The 24,557-nt window shown below is 46.3% G+C and overlaps 1 protein-coding gene across 2 annotated transcripts in view; it reads right to left on the bottom strand.

Annotated features, from left to right (window-relative positions):
* Positions 1–24,557, bottom strand: part of ITGA8 (integrin subunit alpha 8) — a 129,310-nt gene that overhangs the window by 99,126 nt on the left and 5,627 nt on the right. For both annotated transcript variants that reach the window (XM_081163149.1, XM_081163150.1), the window contains exons 2-3: positions 23,428–23,552; positions 3,724–3,824 (exon numbers count right to left, since the gene is read on the bottom strand). In XM_081163149.1, the coding sequence (XP_081019275.1) occupies positions 3,724–3,824; positions 23,428–23,552 (226 nt within the window). The remainder of the gene's footprint in view (positions 1–3,723; positions 3,825–23,427; positions 23,553–24,557) is intronic.

The raw sequence follows: 24,557 nt of genomic DNA on the forward strand, positions 1-24,557 counted from the left end.
ATCTTTACGTGCGCACACAAAAAAGCTTCTTCAGCAGTTCCACTGTCTCTCCCCCCCCAACCTATAGTCTTTAAATTGTGGTCTTTGGTGAGGGGAGATGTTGCTTTAATAGCAATCACATGGAGACAGGAGGTTCAGTCAGGATCCCACCGCAGATACAAATTTTTCAACCCTTCATCTCTTCACTGCGGTCCCCACGACCTCCTTGCAAAGCTGCAATTTATGTGTGGGAGGGAAGTTGGTTTGGCTCTAAGTGACAGTTTTCCCCCAACTCAAATAGCTTTCAGCATGGTGAATTTAGTTTGGGGATGACAGTGAGCCAGACCCTTGTGCCCTGATGAATGACCTTTTCAGAGAACAGGGCAGGATGTGTGCAACTTTGCTCCTGCTTCTAAATCCCTGTGCGACTTTTGATACTTTTGACCATGGTATCCTCCTGGACTGGCTCTCTGGGAATTGGGGACACTGTGTTACAGCGGTTTCAGTCCTAACTCTGAGACCGAGTCATGAGAGTAGCACTAGGAGAGTGCTTTTCAGCCCCTTGGTAGCTATGCTATGGGATGCCACAGGGCAATATCTGATCTCCATGCTATTTGATATCTATAGGAAGCTTCTAAGAGTGGTCATCAGGAATTTGAAGGCCAGGGGCCATCAGTATGCTTAGCTCTATTTCTCCTTAACATATTGTCAGAGCTGCTTCAAGATCCTAGCTCACAGAGGATCACGCTAGCCAGCGGTCATTAAGTAAAAGTCTTTATTGAGTTACAGTTTCCATTCCCAAGCTGCTGCGTGCAACTCTACGTCTAGTGGCTAGATCGGCGAAGCTCCGTCTGAGTCTCCGCCCCTTGTGCACCAACTTAATATCCTAGCCCTGCTCCACCTTTTCCGCCTGACTGCTCTCCTCTGGGTCCCTCTGCCCCCCGGGGTCTCTTCCTTCCGGGATTCTTCTGACGCCGACCCCCCGGAACTCCCTGTCTCCTTGCGCCGGGCTTTAGGACCTGGCTCCCTTTCCTGGCTGCCTACTGCGTCACTTTCCTGTGCATTTGAACTTGGCGCGCGCGCCCAACCTTCCACTTTCCGTCTGACCGTTTCTTCGCTCCCCGATGGAGGTGTGGCCACTCCTGACTCGTGCCCTCCCCCCTGTTGCGAGCTGCCAGCGCTTGATCTCTGGCGCTCCTCCTCTTCCCTGCTCTCTGGCTGTGACGCTGGTCCCGATTTCCAACTGCTCTCCTCTGAGTCCCCTCTGGCTCTATCTTCCTGGGGTGTCCCCCTAGGCTCCCCCCTTGCCCTGACCACTGGTGCTCCTTTCTGTGAATCTTCTGATTCACTGGAAAGACTCGGAGATCTCGGGTCGTCGTCATCACTCATCTTTTCTTCTGCCTCCTCCCCCTCGCTCTCTGTTTCCTCCCTTGCCCTTGCCTCTGCTCCTGAACCCCTGACACATATGAATTGAGAGAGGCCACATAGGCTCTGGATGCAGTGGTGAGATGGGTGAGAAAAAAACTAGCTGAGCTTAAATCTTGCTAAGATGGAAGCACTGTGGGTGTGTAGTTCCCATGTCCAAGAAACCGGTTGGCTACCCTGGATGGGGTTGAACTTCCCTCTAGAGGTGCAGGTTTGCAGTCTGTGGATGCTTCTGTCGCTGGAGGCCCAGGTAGCCTTGCTTGGAGGTTTTATACAATTAAATAGAGGACTGTCCTCTGAGAACCTTGAAATACAGAACTGTCCCCTGTTAAGTTGGCCACATGGTCACTCTATTCTCATTCACGGAAAGAATCAAAGCTATGCTGAGGGTTGTATGTATTTGTGTTTGATCTGACACTCTGGAAGAAAATGCTCCTTGCTCATCAACTAATATGCATGCATATGTTTAGGACTTTTATTTATTTTCGCATAATTTTTTTAAAAAAGCAAGAGTATATGCCAAAGGGAGAGAGAGACTGAAGGTGCCACTTTTGGAACCTGAGAGCTGCAATGGCTCAGAGGGAGGGCTGCTGGGAATCTGGCATACATGCTAGTAAAAAAAGGAGAGGTTGATGTTTTATTCATCACCTGTTTTATGTCAAAGGAAAAGAAATATTCTTTTCTGGGGTTAACCACATGAGTGACTACTGAAAGCAAGGCATTTCCTTTCAATGCACAGGCGCATTAGGAAATAATTCAAACCATTTTAAAACAAATCCCAAGACGACACTTGTTGCTTCATTAATTGTTTTGGGAAAATGAAGCATGACCAAATGCAAGGTTCACAGCGCAAGATGTTTTGATTCGTCATTTAAGAAAAGTGTTTTCATTTATTTATTTATTAAATCCTACGTGTCGGCTGCTAATGCAAAATGCCTGACTGTGCAGGGAACACATCACTATCACCTAACTAGTTAATAAAACTGCCCAAGAGAAAACAGAAGTAGATCGTTATGGATTTCCACCTGGGGGCTTCTAGTGGTGCTTGTAAAAAAGGCCTATAAAATCACAGCATCTACACCGAGACTTTTAAAAGAAATCTTTGGACTTACAGCCATGACTGCATTAACCCAACTGCAGTATAGCCAGAGCTGTACAATTGTGAAGTAGGGACAGAGATGAGGTCCAGGCAGTTGCTAGGGGAAAGCCAAAGCCCTTCCAGGTCTCTCCAAGCCATTTGCACCCTTGCCTTGATTGGCATAGACAGCAAAGTGTCATCCTAATAATCAACTACAAGCCCATCAACTTTGGGGGAAATACCTGCTGAAGATAATCAAATATTAAGCTATTGCCTCCTCTGAATACATCAGCACCAACATCTATCTACCTATCCATCCATCCATCCATCCATCCATCCATCCATCTATCTATCCATCCATATCTGTCTCCTGATATCATAGACTAGCTGGAAGATGAAGAGTATTGGAAGGCACCAACTGTGGAACTCCCAAGGGAACCCCCAGGGGAAGGAGTTTCAGAGCCAGGCATTGGTGGTGGGATGGCAATGAGTGCTCAGAGGAAGAAGAGGGAGCAGACTGGGAGGAGGAGGAGGTGTTGGAAGCAGAAGAGGTAACAGGGTTTAGTGAGCAGAAAGAGGCTGTGGCAGAGAGCAGTCCAGACTCAGAGGCAGGAGAGGAAGGTGGTCAGGAGACAGAGATGAGGTAGCCAGTTGAAGAATCCAGGGAGTCTTCCCCTCCTGCTACGACCGGCTACAAAATCAATGTGCCAAGATGCTGCAGGCTGTTAAAAATGTGATTGCATTTCTAAGAACCCCAGTTTCTGCTGATCTCTTTCACATCCATGTTCAAGGCCAGCCTTCCCCAGCATGGTGCCTTCCAGATGTCAAAATTACAACTCCCATCATCCCTGATGATTGCCATGCTGGCTGCAGCTGCTGGGAGTTGTAGTTTAAAACATCTGAGTGAAGAAGGCTGTTCCAGAGTATGTTGTAGGAAGTATAAAAGTTGCTGTTTCATTATGCATTTGATGCATCTTACTGATTCCTGTGTGCCCACCATGGATATACTAGTTATACATGGTTATACTAGTGAAGACATTCAGTGAATGCTTGAATTAATTATATCCCAAAGGGCTGCATCTTGTGGCATTCAGATTATTCCAAACCCAACCTGAGAAACTGCATACGCTGCATAGGCTTTGAAATATCAAAATCAGCTTCTTTGTGTTTTTTGAACATATATAATTGAATCAGAAGAAATGTTCCAGCAAAACGAATGCCAAAAAAGTGTCAAAACATACCACAACTTTTCCTTTATGAGCTCTGACTGTTGCTCCAAACCACTGCTTGGATTTAAACTCGATGGGCTCCCTTGTACCATTGACCTTGATTTTTCTGTTGTCTGGAAAAGAGAGAGAGAGAAAGTAGAATGCTTGCCAGGAAAGAACAGAAAAGTAAATTATTATATTCAGGATCATTTTCCTTAGGAGTTGGTATTTACAATGGGTTGGATCCAGACCAAGTTCACTGAGCTTAGGTCTCAACTAAACATGTCCCATTGATTTCAGTTAGAAATAAGTGCAAATCATTTTGTCTGGATCCAACCCAATAGCTATAAATATACATTCTTCCACTGAAATCCATGAAAATATACTTACTTCTAAGTATGATTAGCAGGAAGGTGTTGGCAGAAAAACAGCATTAGTTTTTCTGTCATTCTACAGCAGGGATGGGCACCCCATGCTGCTCTGTACAGTATATTGTTAGACTACAACTCCCATCATCCCTGATCACCAACCAGGCTGCATGGGGCTGATGGGAGTTGGAGTCCAGCAACAATTAGTTGGTCACAGGTTCATCATCCCTATTCTACAGGATGAAAGCTAAATTCACCTAGAAAGGTTACAGTTGATCAAGTCTTGGACTTAAGTCTTTCGGGTGTAATATCTTGTTGACTCACACAATTATCCTACTTCCTCACGTTTGCATGAACTCTGAGATGCACAGGGAGCTCTTGTGCAGAGCAGAACAGTCTCCCACAGCAGGAAGAGGGATGCTCCAGGTGTGCTCTTCAGGCACATAATGAAGCTCCACACCAGGGTGAGCGTCTGCTATTAGAACTCACTTCTATTTGTGCACATATTCAAAACAAGAAACAACACAGCTTGCTTCCAAATAACAAGCTTAGGATCAGGACAGGATATAAGCAGTTATCAAAGTTTTCCATTTTTCAGAATCATTCAAACATGCAGTTGGATGTGTTTTGGTTTTTTTAAAAAGAAGACGAGATAAGCAAAATGATCTGACCATATTTAGTTTAGCTGCAAAAATAACAACAACTAGGGAATTAATGTAAAAGCAACCTTGCCCAGCAATCCAGCCAGCCAGGAGATTCTATAATTTGTCAGTACTCAGATTGTAAATGAATCAAGTCACTAAAAAAGAGGAAAAAGATAATTTTTCAAAGAAGTCTCTTTGATTTCCCTCCCCCCGCCCTTTGGGAAGAGTTACAAAAGTGTGGTCCACTTCAGCCAGGCCAATGCCATTTCTCTCCAACTGTTATTCCACAACCAGCACTAAGGAAAGGAGAGGAACTTAGTCCTGATCAGTATTACTTGTGTCCCCCGCTGCCACAAGAGACAGCTCTTTAACACTGCTTTATATACACGTCGCAGTTGTCAGCCTAAGAGAAGCCATCTGGGTAAAAACCCAGTCCAATTATAATCCATTTCAGGTTTTTAATGAAAAGCAGACCTCCCTTTCTTTCACCCTTAGTCATCTGAAGTAAACTGATTTCCCACATGTTCCTAAACTATGTTCCTCCCTCGGCAGTCACTCCTAATGAACTTCTCTATCGATACCCAGAAGGAAACACGGAGCCTCCTCCTAGCCCCTTGGATCTGGGCAGCCCCTGCGCTGGTTTCTGGTTCGTATCAAGGAGCCACTCGACAGAGCCTAAACTTTTGTTATTCAAGCTAAGTAAGAATAAAAACACACATGCTGTCAAAGGAGGAATTTAAAGTATTTTTTCAACGTCAAATGATATTACATGCATTTACAGAACTGAAACACACACACAGGTCGGTACAGCAGTCAATACTTGGACCTGGTGCGGAGACAATGTCCTGGTCACCTAGCTATAGTGCCATAGGGGTTGAGGGTTCCCCTTTCCTACGCTTCCACCTTCTGTGATATGTCCCGGCTGTTGGATTGCATCACGGTTGTGTCAGTGCTAATGTGCTTGTGTCTACAGTGGGTGGACCACTGGTTGAGAAACTTGCCACAAACATTTTGTTTACAGCAGATCCTCAGACCTCTCTAACCTTGGCACTCTCCCCCGGCCATGCCCCCTCCCCAACCAAGCCCTCTCTCCCCAGGTCACACATCCCACCAGCCTTATTTCACCTGTTCCTTAAGTGTTTTTTGTCTGGCTAGAATGTCACACCACTGAACTGTCCCGATTCAAGCGAGACACCCCGGAATCACAGAAGCCATTCTGGCTTCTGATTGGATCCCAGAATGTCCCTTTTTGGGGGGTCTGGCCCTCTGGAGAGAATCAGCTGGCCCCATGAGAGCTAGGGACTAAAAAATAATAATTGAGCACCATAATTTGGATCACCTGGATGTTGGGTATGGAATATCCCCTTCAATTAAGATCATGCTTCTTGCTTGTAAGGATGGAGAATAAAGCAAGGGGGTGATGTGTGTGTGCAGAAACTAGACTATTGTAAATTATGCATTAATTACTCTGCTCGCTTTCACCTCTGGCCCTGCCTACCAATGTCATGTGGCCCTTGGAAGGTTTCCCAGAAGTTAATGAGCTGAAAAAGGTTCTCCAACCCTGACTTACAGCTTCCATGAATTTGGCACTGGAGCAAAACACCAACATTGTTGACAGCCCAAATGTCCAAAGTGGAAACATTCAACCTACCTGGATGGCCATGGGAGAAAGAGTAGCTTAAGACAGTGGATGGGATGACCAGCTGACTGTCCCTCACTATCCACTGTCCCTAACCTTGGGGGTGAGGGGTGGCTGTCACCAGTCACCTACTGATCTATGGGTCTTGAACTTTCACATGACACTGAAACCACAGCCAGTACCTGCCTTGCAGGCAGAAGTTCCCACGTTCAGTTTCTCGCGTCTCCCATTAGGGACGGGAACAGGTTCTGTCTGAGACCCTGGAGAACTGCTGTCAGTCAGAACAGACCATGCTGAGCTAGATGGAGCCATGGTCTGACTAAGGCAGCTTCTTATATAGCTATATCTGTCAGAACTTCGCCTCAGAATGGGTGGAGTAAAGGGCCAGAACATGACATTTTGCCACCTGAGGCAGAGCAACAAACTATGCTTTCCCTCCAAGATCTGCTGCAAGCATTAGTGATCTGGCTCATGAGTGAGAAGAAGCACAACAGTCTTGTGAGTGGGGTGCCAATAGGTTAAAGCCTTCCCTCTCTGCATTATATGGGGAGGTTTCAGAATGGAGGAAAGGGGGAAATAAAACCTTTTTTTGCCATCCCATTTTCCAGCACCTCTCCTTCCCAATATATAATAATGCTGAAGGGAGATTTGGAGGGTGGAGGAAATATACACAGGAGACTCTTTCTATTTGGGGTTGGGGGGGTTTTTTGGGGGGGGTAGACACACATTTCCCCTTAAACTTGCCCCTCCAGCCTTGTATCAACAGCACTCAGATATGGGGCTGGCAGGGAGCCCCAACCCCCTTCCCTAATATATTAAGAAAATTATGTGCCACCTCTTGGCCCTAAAAAGGTTGCCCCAAGGCAGCTCACAATGAAATCTCAACACTATTAAAAGGAGACTATTCAGAGCCACATTAAAAACAAATAAGAGTGGAGTATGGGTGCAAGATTAAAATACACGAAAAGCTGGGCAGAAAGTTTAAAACGTCTACAGGACAACTGAGGAGGAGCCAGGCCAACCTACTTTGGTAGGCAGAGTTCTATAATCAAGGTGATGCCACCCCCCCCCCCCCGCAAAAAAGGCCTCATTCTGAGTCCCACTGATGGCACCCTTGTTGGTGGTGGAACACAGAGCAAAGATGAGGGCAGTGGGTGCCTCTCTTAGTGCCACACTCTTGTGTTGCACCCTCACCCTGAAAAAAACTGGGGGGAGGGACCAAGATCGTGACACAGGTCACATGACTTGCGCAGGAATGCATCCCCTAAGACATGCGTCCTGATTTTTTTATCTGATAAGTTGGACAGTATGTCACCGGCAGAATTGGGCAAAATGACAGGAAGGATTCGAAACCTGTGGGACCAGAGATTTACAGAAGATTGGGAGAAGTATATGAATTATTTGAAGAGCAACTGTAATCAACAAATTATGCTAGTAGGACTACAAGAAGTTTTGTAAGGAGAAATATACAAAGTGTTACAAAGTAGAAAAAGATACAGATATTGGTTATGAGTTTGAAATGTAATATGGAAGATAAGAAATGCATACTGAGAGATTAGATTGGAAAATTTTCAGAAAGGATTGATGGAAGTCAAAAATTTGAATAAGATGTAAAAATATGTTTAATTACTGTTGAAAATGATACGTTAAAAAACTAATAAAAATTATATATATATATATATATATATATATATATATATAAAAGGACAGGATGTCACCGGGTTGTAGTGGGGACGAAGAAAACCAGGTATGCCAACTTGAGCAGCTTGGAGGAAAGTTGGGGTCTGAACATAGTCAACAAACAGCAGTAGTAAATAATACTTTGTAGTTTGCCTGGTTATGGGAGGAACCCCAGCTCAGTGTTAGAGCCAGGGCTTGCTCTGGAATAAATGGCGCCCCCTGTGGCCAGCACTGCAGCACTGTCAAGTTGTGTGGCTTGTTTGGGATTGCAAAGCCTAGAAGCATACAAGTCAGCCTTCTGCTCCCAGGCTTCCCCAGAGTCCAGACACACCCATGAAAAGGAACCAGAACAACCTCAACTTAATGTGAGCACACTCAACAACAACAACAAAAACCACCTTTATTATGGTCGTAGACCAGCAAAAGGAGGGAGGGGTACAATACTTTAAAATCATTTAAAATCTAAAAAACAAAAACACCTAAAAGGAGTTAAAACAGAATTTGTTGTTGTTGTTTGGTCGTTTAGTCATGTCCGACCCTTCGTGACCCCATGGACCAGAGCACGCCAGGCACTTCTGTCTTCCACTGCCTCCCGCATTTTGATCAAACTCATGCTGGTAGCTTCGAGAACACTATCTAACCATCTCGTCCTCTGTCGTCCCCTTCTCCTTGTGCCCTCCATCTTTCCCAACATCAGGGTCTTTTCCAGGGAGTCTTCTCTTCTCATGAGGTGGCCAAAGTATTGGAGCCTCAGCTTCACAATCTGTCCTTCCAGTGAGCACTCAGGGCTGATTTCCTTCAGAATGGATACGTTTGATCTTCTTGCAGTCCATGGGACTCTCAAGAGTCTCCTCCAGCACCATAATTCAAAAGCATCAATTATTCGACGATCAGCCTTCTTTATGGTCCAGCTCTCACTTCCATACATCACTACTGGGAAAACCATGGCTTTAACTATACTGACCTTTCTTGGCAAGGTGATGTCTCTGCTTTTTAAGATGCTGTCTAGGTTTGCCATTGCCTTTCTCCCAAGGAGCAGGCGTCTTTTAATTTCGTGACTGCTGTCACCATCTGCAGTGATCATGGAGCCCAAAAACGTAAAATCTCTCACTGCCTCCATTTCTTCCCCTTCTATTTGCCAGGAGGTGATGGGACCAGTGGCCATTATCTTCGGTTTTTTGATGTTGAGCTTCAGACCATATTTTGCACTCTCCTCTTTCACCCTCATTAAAAGGTTCTTTAATTCCTCCTCACTTTCTGCCATCAAGGTTGTGTCATCTGCATATCTGAGGTTGTTGATATTTCTTCTGGTGATCTTAATTCCGGCTTGGGATTCATCCAGTCCAGCCTTTCGCATGATGAATTCTGCATACAAGTTAAATAAGCAGGGAGACAATATACAGCCTTGCCGTACTCCTTTCCCAATTTTGAACCAATCAGTTGTTCCATATCCAGTTCTAACTGTAGTTTCTTGTCCCACATAGAGATTTCTCAGGAGACAGATGAGGTGATCAGGCACTCCCATTTCTTTAAGAACTTGCCATCCATAAGAATCCAAAAGAAGCTAAGAAAGTCTAAAAGAAGGGGTAGGAACATCAGACAAGAGTGAAAGAGCGCAAAAGGCTAGTACATGTAAGACCACAGATACCAGTCTACAAAGCACTCCAATACGAGTGCTCATTATATCTAGTTTGTAGCACAGGTCATCATCCGTTGAATCGTGAGAGCTGCTGTGCAGAATCTGGCAACGTTGTGTGTTATAGTAAGATTGGCATCTGAAAGCAGCAGGGAGGTATTGAATTGACCTGTGCGCCCTGGGTACTTAAGCAGTGGCTAGTATGAATGTCTCTATAATAAAGACACTGGAGAAGCACATGCTCTGTTGTTTATATTTGCCCAGAGTCACAGGGGCATTACCTCTCCAGATAAGCAATCTTCCTGTATCGGCCTTCAAAGACAGTCGAGGGGAGGGCATGACATAGAGCCAAGCCCTCCGGTGCTTAGGGACTTCTAGTTTATCTAGCTCTTCTAGTTTAGCTAGATATGCCATAGGGAAGGCAGAGTACCTGGAGGATTCATTGGCAATAAAAGTTGGGGTCCTGGCTAGATCAACTGGTGCTCAGTGTCTGCAACACTGAAAGCTTTGGCCTGTTCATGTCCCATGCTGAGTAGAAAACCTGGAGAGAAGCCATGATCTTAGTTTTCTGATAGTTGAGTTCTAGCTGGTTCTCCTTGCAGTATTGTGTTAATGCTCTCAGTGCTCTTTGGAGGCCAGTAGGCGTTCTTGAAAGTATTGCTGCATCGTCTGCATAGAGCAGTACAGAGATGTGTCTTCCAGCAAGCTTTGGAGGGTGTAAGTTTATGTTGTGCAGATGGCCCACCATGGAATTAATGTAAAAATTAAATAAGAGTGGGGCCAGTGTGCAGCCTTGCTTGACACCTTTCTCAGTTGCAATGGCATTAGTAAGATGGCCCCGTGGGGTTACATCTTACTTTGAGTGAGGTCCCTTCATGTAACATACATATTAGATGAAGCAGTCATGGGTCTATTGAGGTGGCCTCCTGTTTTCCCCAGCGTTTAGCTCTGGATATCACAAGCCCACTCAGTGAATACCAAGGGTCGCGTCCAATGTTAGTCCCATTTAGAACCAACCCATTAAAATCTATAACCTTGGTCACATAGAACCCAAGCCCAAATGCTCAGCTTGGTGTCCCCTTTGGCTTGGCACCCATAAGTTCCCCACCAGCACCATAGGTCCAGCCCTAGATAGAGCAAATAGGAGATTCCAGGTTCAATCCTTGATATCTCCAGCCCAAACATACGGTAGCTGCCTGAGACTGGTGCCAATCACAGAGGACAACACTGGGGAAAACAAGTTAACAGTATGCCCTGGCAAAGGACAGGGTCCTGTGTTCCTACGTAATACATTCCCCCCCCCTCTCTAAACAGCGGCAATTTGGCCACGGTCCTCCCTGAATGGAAAGCCCATAAAAGCAAACTATTTTTTGATTCACTGGGCAAACGGAGCCAAACGAGCAAAGCCTTGTGCTTTAAAGGTTTTCTTTTTGATTAAGCTAGCATATTTGAACGCATAAGTTGCTCAAGTATGCAGCTTTGATTGAAAACAAAAACTTCCAAAGCCTGAAACACAGACATGACCTTGGCTTAAAAGGAACAAGCCCTAGTCTCCTCCTAATAAGTAAATGTGCAGAAGTGCTTCTCGCCTGGTGCTTCTCTTCAGAGCACCCTTTCCCTCTGCCATTTGCCATAGCTCAGTGGAAAAGCATCTGCTTTGCGTGCAGAAGGTTTCAAGTTCAATCCCTGGCATCTCCAGGTTGGGCTGGGACAGACCCTTGTCTGAATCCCTGGAGAGCTGCTGCCTATCAATACCAAGCTCGATGGGCTACTGGTTGGACTTGTGTAAGGCAGATGCCTATGTTCCTATGCCACCCACCCCACCATCCTGTTCACAGCAGACCCAAGAAGGTGGTGCTGGTGATAAGGCCTCAGAGGATACTGTGCCCAGGGCCCCTTCAAACCTGACTGTGCTGGTCATAGAATCATAGAATCATAGAGTTGGAAGAGACCACAAGGGCCATCGAGTCCAACCCCCTGCCAAGCATGGGTTAACTGAGAGGCGAGGTCCGAGTCCAGTCCGAGGTAATAGGTGCAATATGAAGGCAGTCCGTAAAAGCTGAAGCTGGCTGTAGGGCAGGGAGTCAGGAGAGGTCAGAAGTGCAGGCCGGCAAACAGGACAAGGTTCAGGCAGGAACTGGCAACCTAAAAAGTTGCTCCCGCAACTTGGGACTGGGACATAGGGCGGCCCTGATGGCGGCCCTGATCCTCTGGTGACTCACCCCTTCTGGCCTGGAGGCGAGCACTCTTCCTGTGGGAACTTAGTTCCTTCCGCCTCTCTGCCCTGAGCCTCTGCAGCTCAGGAGAGGCTGGAGGGTTACCGGACTCAGAGGCAACCTCAGCTTCCTCTGACGAGGCTGGGAGGGGAGCACCTGCAGGCAAGGGTCCTCCATCACCTCAGGAGCCAGTGCAGACTCAGCTGGTGCCTGCACCTGAGGATCCAGCACAGGTGAGGACCCTTCAGGCTCATGCCCCAGCCCCAGCGAAGCTGGTTCTGGAGGCAGAGAACCCTGTGCAGGCTGGGATTCCTCAGGTTCAGAATCTGAGTCCGAATCCCAGGCCATCACACTGACTGAGACCGATATGGTACACCATGGTACAGAGACTTCCCTTCACAAAAGTCAACACCTTCCTTTACACCCTTACTAGTATCAGCTTTATTTGTTCCCTACAGCAGGGCTGAACCATGGCTCATTATTCCTAAAGTTGGAACTGCTACCATGAAGAGTTGGCCAAGTCTTCCCTGCACATGTTATGTGCAACAAAACAGTTGCATGGCACCATCATCAAATGGTGACACGCTAACATGTGGCTGTGCCAAATGTTCCCGACATGGAAGTGATTTCCATACATGGCAGTCTGAAATAGCCAGTGGAATCCAGGAAAACAGGGCAAGTAATTACAAACAGAGTGTCTGGGCTTCTGCAAATCCATAAAAGTACCACAAATAATGGAATACAGCTTAGAGAGCACTAAATTTAGTCTGTGCGTTTTTTTAAATAAAAAAAAGTACCACAGGAAGAAGAAATGATAAAAAGTAAAAATAAAATAGTATTCCGGTGGATTACTTTAATTCATCCAAATCTGAAAATCTAACTCAGTTGGCGGATATTTCCACTTCAGGAGCATTCTCCATAATGTCAGAAATTGCTTCATCCAAGACAATATCAACATCATGATTCTAAAGCCGCGCATGCACTATAGTTTCAACCTGTGCAATTTCCTTGGACTGCCAGTCCAATTCTTAAATTTAAAACTTGTAGCCCTCCCATCACCCCTGACCACTGGCCATACTGGCTGGGGCTAATGCGAGCTGAAGTAAAACAGAATCCAGAGGATTCTGGATCTCTGGGCTTAAGTTGAGAGCGGAGAGTGGATTTTTCAAGCCTTAGATCCAGGTTAACTAAACTGCTTCTCTTACTTTCTAAAAGTCACAGTCGACAACAGGAGCCACACATCCACCACACACACTTTTCCCGTCCATGGTTAGAGGTTCCTAAACGTCTTGTATCAAAAAGCAGTGAGACGGTGAGCTTTTCACTTCTTTTCTCCAGAAATAAATCCTGTCTTGTAGTTAATGTCCCACAGCGTCTCACCATCTTAACAGTGAATAGCTTCTCCGTGTAATTAAATCCCTGGCGTATCAGAATACATCCTCTCCTTTCCTTAAACAAGTACCTGGCTCTGGTTACAATCAGCTCTGTTCCTGGCCAAACTGACTCATGCTTTATCTCAGCTGCACACTTGGCCAAAGATCTTCCCTCCTGCAACTTGACAGTGAGGCAGCCTTCGCTTGAAAAGCACAACCTGTTTCGTCAAGGTGTGATTGAGCACACCCAAAGGGGAAGGAAAACCACCTAATCATTCAAGATTAGCAAAATCTCATTCCAACAATTCTGGGCTTCAGGAAAGGAAAAGAAGCTATTTTACAGTAAATTAAGATTTTTAAATATATATTTTTAGTGTGTCACATTTTTAACAGGATAGGGATTCAGAGATGGTACTGAACAAATATTCTTAAATTTAGAATTGTGAAGACAGTGTAGGGAAGTATTTTTGCATTGCTCTCCAGCTACCCCTTCCGGCCACTTCAGAGAACTGCAACAGGATCCTTATTTTCAAAGGCAGGTTGGCTTTATTAATTAATTAAAATGCTTCTAAGTCCACCTTTTTGCTGCAACAATCTCCAAGATGGCTCATTAAGCAAAACAACAACAACAACAACAACAACTCTCAAAATGTAAGTTGTGCTCCAGGTGGCGAGGGCAAGTGTAGCAACACCTCCAAAGAAGTTCTGAATATGCATGTTGATCAAGTCAGGAATGAGGCTTCTCAGTGGATAGCAGTGGTACCCAGCATAGAAGCCTTCAGGTGCTGTGGGCTACAACTTCCACCATATCTGGGCAGATAGAAAGGCATTTGAGTTCAGGACCTGAGGTTCTCAACCTCTGCAGTCCCAATGGCTCAGGGCTGCAACACCTCAATATAACCATCCTGGATTCTACATTCCCCATATAAACCATCCTGGACTTTGCATTCATCATCTGAGTCCTTTACTGGTATTCCTCCTCCACAAGAGGTCCGGAGGGTGGCAACAAGAGAATGGGCTTTTTCTGCAGTGGCTCCTCATTTGTGGAACGCTCTCCCCAGGGAGGTTTGTCTGGCACCTTCATTATAATCTTTAGGTGAAAATGTTCTTCTTCAACCAGGCCTTTGGCTGATTAATATTCTACAGCCTGTTAAATGTGGGTTTGTGTGTGTGCTTTGTTTTTGTCTTGGCTATTTATTTGTGCATTTATCCTGTAGTTTTATCTTGCGAATTGCCATGCTATCTTCGGGCGAAGGGCAGTGCATAATTTTAATTAATTAATTAATAATGCAGAGTCTATGTGCATACAGCAGGCTCCACAGCAAACGTTTGCCCATCAAAATGTGGAAGGCAGGAGAAACTGGCCTGAGGACATGACAAAAGGGGCAGGGCTAGCACACTCATCCCTGCCTTCCGCCTTATAATACTCATGCCTTTTGACAAAACAGCTTTATTGCATGAAGGAAACACCACATTTTGTAAACACATGGTGCACACATTGGTTGTGGGTCCCCAGCATCTCAAAAGCACCCCCCTCCCCAGGGCAAGTGTCCTCAGACTCACATTTCCCCTTCAAGCACTACAGCAGTCGCCAAGAGAGAAGCACCCGATGAGCAGCCAATTTGTAAAGCCTGAACTGACCCACAGGCATCCTTTTAACCCAAATGGAACTCAACTGCAGGTTGTCATCCCCCTAGATTTACTGGCTGTGAGCAATTCCTCTCCCTTCCTCCCTCTCCAATCAAACCAAAACATGCTCTTGGGTTTTCTGTTCTTTTCATTCTGCTGAAATCAGTGGGTACCTATTTGTATACACAAAACAACCAGAGGGAAGGATTTATGGACTTTCAGGAACTGAACCCAATAGCAGAGTAAGGCAATCAGGACATAGGCTTTGCTGCTGATGTTTTAAAGATGGAGGCATGGAAGAAATAAAATTAACCAAGGGGAAAGCTATTTACTCTTCTTGGAACCGGAATTATAACTGAGCTGTTTGCTCCCAGTTCAGCCAGCCTAAAACTAAAAATCTCAATTCTCAATTAAGGAGATTCAAAAAGGGGTGGGGCTTTTTGTAGGAATAAGCGTGTTAAAAATAAAGTGGAAGTTGTAAAAGGCCTAAGATCAACAGCTGTTGAAAGAAGCTGTGTGCAATCCTAGAATAGCATTTTCCTATATACCCTTCATGATCACCACTAGGGTTTTGGGATGGACTCTCATGGACTCTCCTTCACTGGAGGGTCTTGAAGAGAGGTTTGATGACTTTCTTTAGCTGTGATTCCTCCATTGCCTTGATGACTCTTTGAGCCCCTTCTGATGCTACAGTTCTAGTTGCAAGTGGATATTGGAAACAAAGGGGTGCCAAAGAAGAAAAAACAAGGCCTTTCAGAGTCTCCTATTAAAAAATATATTGGCTGTGCAATACTATGCATGCCTAGGAAGAAGTTATTTCTTTACTACATCTGTCTTTCCAAGAACCTTGAAATAATGGGCACCAGCCTTTCCAAATCTGATGTCCTCCATCTGTTATAGGACTCCAGTTCCCATCAGCCACAGTCCATATACCCAAGGGCCAGCCCTGTTGCACAATTTGATGTGTTTTTATGCCCACAAGGCCCACTTTTCATGTAAAGCACCCCCAAATTCCACAACATATTGCTTACCTTAGTGGGTGGCCTCTTAGGATGCCAAAGCGGCCATCCATAATCCCTGTGCTTATCACACTATGGATGGAATGGGTTGGGGGGATTTTGCATGCTCCATAGTTAAGCCATGCCTTCATTTCTTGCACCTGGAGCACAGCTTTTTGCTTTTAAAATTGAACTTCTTTGCTCCCAGAGAAAACAATGGGGACCTACTGTTATGGGTTTGAGAGGGGGACAGATTCCCCTAAAAGTCCTCGGTACAATATTCCCCCCATAATTTCTAAAGTTAGTAAATGTAGAAGGTTACTAGATGCTTGAAGTTTTCACTCAGCTGTGAGGCTGCTTAGCAGTGTAGTAATTCAGGCTGAATCAGTTCCCTGGAATTGCCTGGGGAGAAGAACTTTTATGCAGTATAAAGCAAGGTAATGGGTAATTGACACAAACAGTTACCCTGTGCTGGGCAGTGAAGGAGAGTGTGAGTCTCTCCTTCCATGAGGGAATGGTGAGCAGAGACAAAGGGCAGGTATGAGATCTTGGGGCTTTTGGTGGACAACTCCATGAAAATGATGACCCAGCTGTAAAAGGTGAGTAATGGTAAAGATTTGTAAGAGTATGTATGCTGGAAAGAAAGTAAGGGGGATTTTTTCTCTTTCTGTCAAAACAGCAGAACTCTGGGTTGTTTGGTGAAGCTGATTAGGGGAAAGCTCACAAGAGACAAATGAAGTACATCTTCACACGGTTAAACTATGGAATTGGCAGCCATAAAATGCGGCAGTGGGCACCACCTTAGGCAGCATTCAAGGGGGATTAGACAAATGCATAGAGGACAAGGCTATTAACCCATACTAATGATGGCTATTTGCTGCCTCCCGATTCAAGAACATAGGGTGCATGCTTCTTAATAGCACTTGCTGGAGAGCAACCAGCAAGGGAAGCTATTCCCCATTAGGGCAAAATAAATATTTCCCTAATGTTAGCTTGCAGGATTCCCACTGCCATCTGGTTGGCCACTGAGGAAAACAGGATGCTGGGCCAGATAGGCCTTTGGTCTGATCCCACAGGGGTCTTATTATGCTCAGATCCTCAGCAACAGCCATTCATAAACTTCCAGCATAAAGCCGCCGCAAGAGAGATCGTGCCGTTGCTCCAAGTCAGCCATGCATTCTGAAGCTTTGGGTGACAATGTTGCAATAGTTTCAAAATTGGACCAAAACAGAGGAATTGCTGTTATGGCTCTTTCACAAAGGCCGCTTGTAGGAAGTGTCCTCATCCCCTGCTCCTGCTCTGTCGACTTGTGCGGCAAGTATTGTTGGCGGAGGAAGCCAGAAACTCATCCAAGTGTGCTGTGGAGTCTCCACGCATTGAAAGGTTACAAGTCCCATAATGCTTTCTAAATGCCATCTTACTCAGAAAACATGTCTAAAGAGTCCTGTGCTCAGGGGTTAAGGACAAACTGGAAGCAGAGACTGAAATGTGGTCTTTTGAACCTCTTTCATTAGGAGCAGAGAAACCACAGGCCTGGGGACTAAATAGGGCTCTCTGGACTTGAGGCGTTCCTCAGACCCCACCCCTTCTCCCCAGGTGATGCTCTGCTCCTTCTTCAAGTGATTTTGCCTATCTGGAAACTATGACAAGGTCTCTTTCTTGCCTGGATCGGGGTGGGTGTATATAGAAGCCTGAAGCTTTTGCATTGCTGGAATGTGTTGTTGTTTAATCGTTTAGTCTTGTCCGACTCTTTGTGACCCCATGGACCAGAGCACGCCAGGCACTCCTGTCTTCCACTGCCTCCCGCCGCTTGGTCAAACTCATGCTGGTAGCTTCGAGAACACTAGAAGAAGAAGAAGAGTTTGGATTTGATATCCCGCCTTTCACTCCCCTTCAGGAGTCTCAAAGCGGCTAACAATCTCCTTTCCCTTCCTCCCCCACAACAAACACTCTGTGAGGTGAGTGGGGCTGAGAGACTTCAGAGAAGTGTGACTGGCCCAAGGTCACCCAGCAGCTGCATGTGGAGGAGCGGAGACGCGAACCCGGTTCCCCAGATTACGTGACTACCGCTCTTAACCACTACACCACACTATCCAACCATCTCGTCCTCTGGCGTCCCCTTCGCCTTGTGCCCTCAATTTTTCCCAACATCAGGGTCTTTTCCAGGGAGTCTTCTCTTCTCATGAGATGGCCAAGTATTGGAGCCTCAGCTTCACGATCTGTCCTTCCAGTGAGCACTCAGGGCTGATTTCCTTCAGAATGGATAGGTTTGATCTTCTTGCAGTCCATGGGACTCCCAAGAGTCTCCTCCAGCACCATAATTCAAAAGCATCAATTCTTTGGTGATCAGCCTTTTTATGGTCCAGCTCTCACTTCCATACATCACTACTGGGAAAACCATAGCTTTAACTATACGGACCTTTGTTGGCAAGGTGATGTCTCTGCTTTTTAAGATACTGGAATGTAGCCTATGTAGTCATTGCCCCAACCACTTTTGCCTCTGGCCTTGATTGCCACTGGCATGTGGCCCCTGAAAGGTTGCTAATGGTAGAATGTGGCTCTTGGACTGGACCTGCTTTAACTTCTTGCCTGTAGCTGTTGTCCAGAGTCCACACTCATGCAACACTAAGAGTTAATCATTTATTGTCTTTTTTGTACAAAAATAAATGAATTTCAAATTACGCCCAAACTAATTTTTTTTTATGTTACACTACGCTTTTGGATATTCAGACCTAAAATATTATGTATTAACACACCCCTGCCCACCCGACTCTCATTTTCTTTTTGAGGTCACACCCAGAACGTTGGTATTAGCAAACCCCAAGTCTATAAAATGACTGTAGTGTTTGTTCCAGTCCCATTTGTCTGTAATTAATGCCAGTTGGCTTCCATTCCCATTCTTCATTAAACTGGAAAATCTCTTTTTGCGAGTGGGAAAGGACCGAGCAGTGACGTAAGACATCAGAGGTTCAGCTCGGTGCCACCAAAATGTTTCCTTGTGTGGCTCTGACTAGTCATATTAAAATGACTTTTCTTTTGTTGCAAGATTTAGAGCCCAAAGTCTAGTCAAATGAACTGCAAGAAAACAGATTAAAACAACACAAGAAGCATGGCTACAGATGAAACTTGGCTCCTGGCTCATCCCTTGGTGGTGGACAGCTAAGAAAGAGAAGCTGGAGGGTTGTGGTCAGCATCACTCCCTAGGTCTCTGGTATCCCTGCTGTCATTGCATGACCAGCAGTGAGCCCAGGGGAGATGGTGTCTCATGGGGACAATGCTGTTGCATTTAGATTCCGCTTCCGGACTTTACATAGACATCTGGCTGCTCACTGTGAAGGCAGGATGCTTGACTAGATGGACCACTGGCCTGATCCAGTGGGATTCTTATGTTCTTAACACTGGATGTCACTGTCTCCAGGAGGCAGGGCTTCTCTTCATCCAGCCAGATGGAATTTGACTCCTGACTTGCCTCTGAATTTGGATGCTGGCGATGTGTGATGCTAGAGGCATATGATGTCAAAGTCTCCTCCACAGGTCTGTGGTGTTCTTGGTGCTGTTGTCCTTGCACACTCACAACAGGGCCTGGTGAAATAGTCTCTCTCTCTCTCGCTCTCTCTCTCTCTCTCTCTCTCTCTCTCTCTCGCTCTCTCTCTCTCTCTCACACACACACTCCCAGAAGCTACCAAGAGGTGCTACCTGTAGCTCCAGAGAGCATGGCTATATTAACGAGGTGAATTCTAATTACTTTCTAATTACTACATTATCTATTTTGGTGACTTCTCATACTCTTTTTTTTTTTAAGATACAGGTGCAGGACAAATTTGGGAAATGAGTCCATCACTACACTTTTGATGTCACTACGATACTTGAAAGTATGTGTGCTAGTCAACTAAAGCCATAATTCTAAGGAGACTTGATGGAGAAAGAATATGCTTATTGAATGGGCTTACTTCTAAGGAAACATTCTAAGGACAGCATGGCATAGCCAAACTCTCTCACACATATACTCATTAACGTAGATGTTTAACACTAGAGATTTTGTACATATTGTTCATCGTATTATTCCAAGACCTGAATGCTATTTCCTCTAGTTTAGTTCTGCATGAGTAACTCCAAATGTGCTTAAAGGGCCAGGATGTATTTCTGGGGTTGCAATACAGTAGTAGCCAAAGGAAGGTAGACAGAGATTATACAAATGTTAATGCAATCAATAGATTTGTGCTGTTAGCAATGTTTGAAACTCCCATTGTTCAAGGTGCATTTTGCAACAGGGAATTTCATTAGTGTGAGCAGTTTCTGAGCTCTGGGTGCAGTACTGTGCCCAAGATTTCAGATTAAAACCATAGAGTGGAAGGAAAGGAGGACCTTTTTCTGCCTCCCCACTTACAGCTACTCTATGAAGACTGGAGACGAGACCCTCTTAAGAATATTAGGTGGGTGGGCTTGGGAAGGACTAGACCATGTAAAAAATGAACATAATATTTTAGTTGCAATTCATTCATTTTCAGCTTTGTAGTCTCCTTATTAAAAAAGCATGCCTAGACATTCCATTGTTGCACCCATAACCTATATTCAAGGTTCCATTTAGCTCCTAGCTTTCATATCTCTGTTTCTAACACTGTCTCTTAGCATCCTACCTCCAACCTGTTTCTGCATTCCTGTGCTCCCTACTTCTGAGAGCATTGATCCACTACTGTTCGTTCCTTTCCTACAAACCTTTGCCTATAAATTCTCAGTTCTGAGGACCTGTTTTCATGACTGTATCTGCAAATGTTAGCTGCAGGGATAACTTTGTTCCTCTTGACTTCCACCTGTCCACAACCTGTGGCAAGGAGATCATGTGTGCTTGCCTACAGACATAGTAATCCAGGTCCTATTCTGCCACCACTAACTCACATTTAGGAGAGCTTACAGAAGTTTGTCAAAAGACATTATCATTCTGTGCACATTGGTGGCACATCAGCAGGCATACATGACCAGCTCTCAGTGGGCTAGGGAAGTGTTCTTCAACCTAGAGTTCAGGGATGATGGAAACTGTGGTTCAGCAACATCTGAAGGGTCAAAGGCTCCCTACACCTGCTGTGGGAAAACACATACGCAAAGAATGTAAGTAAACTCAACATTCTGGTTCTACAGCATGGACATTCCCTCAGTGTACCTATTTCTCAATCTGCTTTGCTTTTACTAGAGTCCCAAGGTCCATCAACTGGAACCTGCTGTAAAATAGTGACCAAGTGGTAGCAGTAGCAGACATGGCATGTTTAGGATTAAGGAGCAAGGCACCTCTGAACACAAGTTCAGCTTAGGAGTGTCCGTTTGGTACCAGAAATGAGTTCAGAACTCTTTAACACAGAAATCTGCTCTCTTTTTTTCTCTCCTTAAGCTTACTTAACAAGGACTTTCTTTTCCCTCTTTTAAGTGGGTTCCTGCAATAAAGAGGAAAAAGAAAGCCCTTGTTGTTGCAAATTTGAAACAATTGGGACCCAGGAATCCCTGCTGATCTACCACAGATCACCCAGGGCTCTACCAGTAGACCCTGATCCAACTTCTGCTCTGCTATAGATCCCAAAGTAAATTACTGAGAGATATGATTACAGCACCCTGTCACCTGGTCAAACATACCTCCCATTGGGGGAGTCTTGTTTGGTTGTAAAATAGAACTTTGACAACACACTTAAAAGTCTGGGAACTGGGGGATTCTTAAAGCTATTGTGGGGTAGGAACACCATTGTTTCTTTGTAACTGAGTCATTACAAAGGACTGTGTCCTTAAGATTTCTTTCTCTGTTGTCCCACAACCATTTCATGTGCTCAGGCAGGACATAGGGCGAATTACACAATACTGTACAATGTTTGTACCCATCTAAATTTTGCTTGTTGAGCTGAGTTTCACTTCCAGCCTCCTTACTGTACATGAGTCTGAAGGAGACCTCCCTCGGAAGATACTGGTGTGTCCATAGGTATCACCTTACTAATTTTGCCTCCCTCTCAGGGAAGTTTTGAAATAGATGTTTGCAGAAAGGGGGCTGGGTGTACCCATGTTCTCAAGAAAGCACCACTAAAGTTAAACTAAGTTCCAGGAATCATAGCCCCCATCCCTTCTAAAGATCAGATCTGACTAAATTAAAACCTTTCAGTTTTAATGTTTCAGAAGACACTAGCACTAAATGGTTTTCAAGGGCCATAAAGGGAAAACAACAGCAAACATAAACAGCCCGAATTGTCTCAAATGTGTTTTCCCTTTAATTAAATAGGAACCATCTGTCGGAGGGGGTGGGGGAGGGGTTTGAAGTGGATGCAATCCATCCATATGATGCCTACACTGGTTTCCACCCAGCCTCCATTATCCTGAAAGAAAGTTCTCCCCTCTGAAAAGAATTAAATAAGCATGCAGCACAAGGGTACCTTTTCGCCCCACCCAACCAGACAGAAATCTCCGCGCATATGGAGATGCAAAAGACTGGGTGCTAAACACTGAGTGCACACAGATTTCAGCTTCAGAGAGGAACACTGAACAAGGAGCTCACTATGTAAAACTCAAGGCCAGTCCTCTTAAAAAAGAAACACGAAACAAAAACAAGGACTCCAGTGTAAATCACATTGCATGAAAACATCCGGGGTGTGGGAAGGTTCAGGACACCCAGGAACGTTAGTGAAGGTGGAGAGCCTAAGACCACATTCACAACACCATGGTGCCACTTTAAAGACTTCTGACTTCCCCCAAATAATTATGGGAACTGTAGTTTGCCAAGGGCACTGAGCAGGGCTGGACCAATACATGTTGGCACCTGAGACATATCACAGAACGCTCCATGTCCCCTGCCATAGCAAAAAAGAGGTGAGTGAAAATCTATATCGGGAACGGGATGGGAATAATGAGCTACATCAGGAACAAGGGCGGTAGAAGACCAGCAGTGCCTCCTATTTGCCAGGAGGCTGCTGGCAATGGAGTGGGGGCACTGCCAAGGTAGTGCCTCCAAGGGGTGTGCCACAGCCATTGTTGCCACCACAGCAGCAGCAGGCTATTCATTTCTTGGAGACTTGATCTGGTGGCCCTGTAGATCCTGCCGCCTGAGGCAAGTTGCCTTACCTTGCCTCATGGGTGGGATAGTTCCTGTGCTGCGAGTTGTTAGGAGACCTTCATATCCCAGAGTTAAAATTTCCAGAGTGGTTGAACAATCAATCCTTCACAGGGAACTCTGGGAATTGTAACTCTGGGAGGGGGGAAGAAACTCTCAACACCCTTAACAAGCTATAGCTCCCAGAATTCTTTGGAGGAAGCCATGTTCAAAATAGTGTCATGGTGCTTTAAATGTATAGTATGAATGTGGCCTAAGTAGAAGCACTGGAGGTCATAGCACTGCTCTCTCTTTGGGGAACCCCATGGAATCCTTCCTCACAAAGCGCATACATACAAACACCCAAGAGTGGCAAAGTTGCAGAGAGTTAGATCACCATTGGAGGGAATGCCACAGGGAGTGGGCACAGCTTCATCAGAACTTGGGTTCAACTGCATGTTTCCATACCGATGTTGACACAGAACCAGTTCACTTACTTGTATTATCAAATGGGATCTGTTTACAGTCAGCTGCTGGCCAAGGGCAATGGTAGACTGCTCCTCCTTCCACGATGTCTGGCTGGGTAGTGTTGGCCTTAGGAGCTCCAACGAGGACACTTACTCTGCAAAACATCCATAGGCGTTCATGAACAAGGATGAAATATCAAAGGTCAGCTGTTTCATTGAAACATGGATGTTTGCTGAAGGCTAGCTCAATAGCTACCGTATTTTTCGCCCCATAAGACGCACTTTTTCCCCTCCAAAAATGAAGGGGAAATCGGGGTGCGTCTTATGGGGCGAATGCCTGCAAGCCTCGCGCGCCCGGCAGGAGGTCCGACCGGGTGCGCGAGGCTTGGGGCGGCAGCCTGTCGCCCGAAGCACGGGGAGCCCTCTGGAGGGCTCCCCCTGCTTCGGGCGAGTGTCTGCAAGCCTCGCGCACCCGGCAGGAGGTCCCACCGGGTGCGCGAGGCTTGGGGCGGCAGCGGACTGCTTGCGCGCACCGAGAAGCTTGGGGCGGGCTGAGCTCAGCTGGCCCCAAGCTTCTCGGTGCGCGCAAGCAGTCCGCTGCCGCCCCAAGCCTCCCGCACCCGGCAGGAGGTCCCGCTGGGTGCGCGAGGCTTGGGGCGGCAGCGGACTGCTTGCGCGCACCTAGAAGCTTGGGGCCAGCTGAGCTCAGCCCGCCCCAAGCTTCTCGGTGCGCGCAAGCAGTCCGCTGCCGCCCCAAGCCTCCCGCACCCGGCAGGAGGTCCCGCTGGGTGCGCGAGGCTTGGGGCGGCAGCGGACTGCTTGCGCGCACCTAGAAGCTTGGGGCCAGCTGAGCTCAGCCCGCCCCAAGCTTCTCGGTGCGCGCAAGCAGTCCGCTGCCGCCCCAAGCCTCCCGCACCCGGCAGGAGGTCCCGCTGGGTGCGCGAGGCTTGGGGCGGCAGCGGACTGCTTGCGCGCACCTAGAAGCTTGGGGCCAGCTGAGCTCAGCCCGCCCCAAGCTTCTCGGTGCGCGCAAGCAGTCCGCTGCCGCCCCAAGCCTCCCGCACCCGGCAGGAGGTCCCGCCGGGTGCGCGAGGCTTGGGGCGGCAGCGGACTGCTTGCGCGCACCTAGAAGCTTGGGGCGGGCTGAGCTCAGCTGGCCC

Source organism: Podarcis bocagei (assembly GCF_964188305.1).
Source record: "Podarcis bocagei genome assembly, chromosome: 12".
Classification (NCBI taxonomy): domain Eukaryota; kingdom Metazoa; phylum Chordata; class Lepidosauria; order Squamata; family Lacertidae; genus Podarcis; species Podarcis bocagei.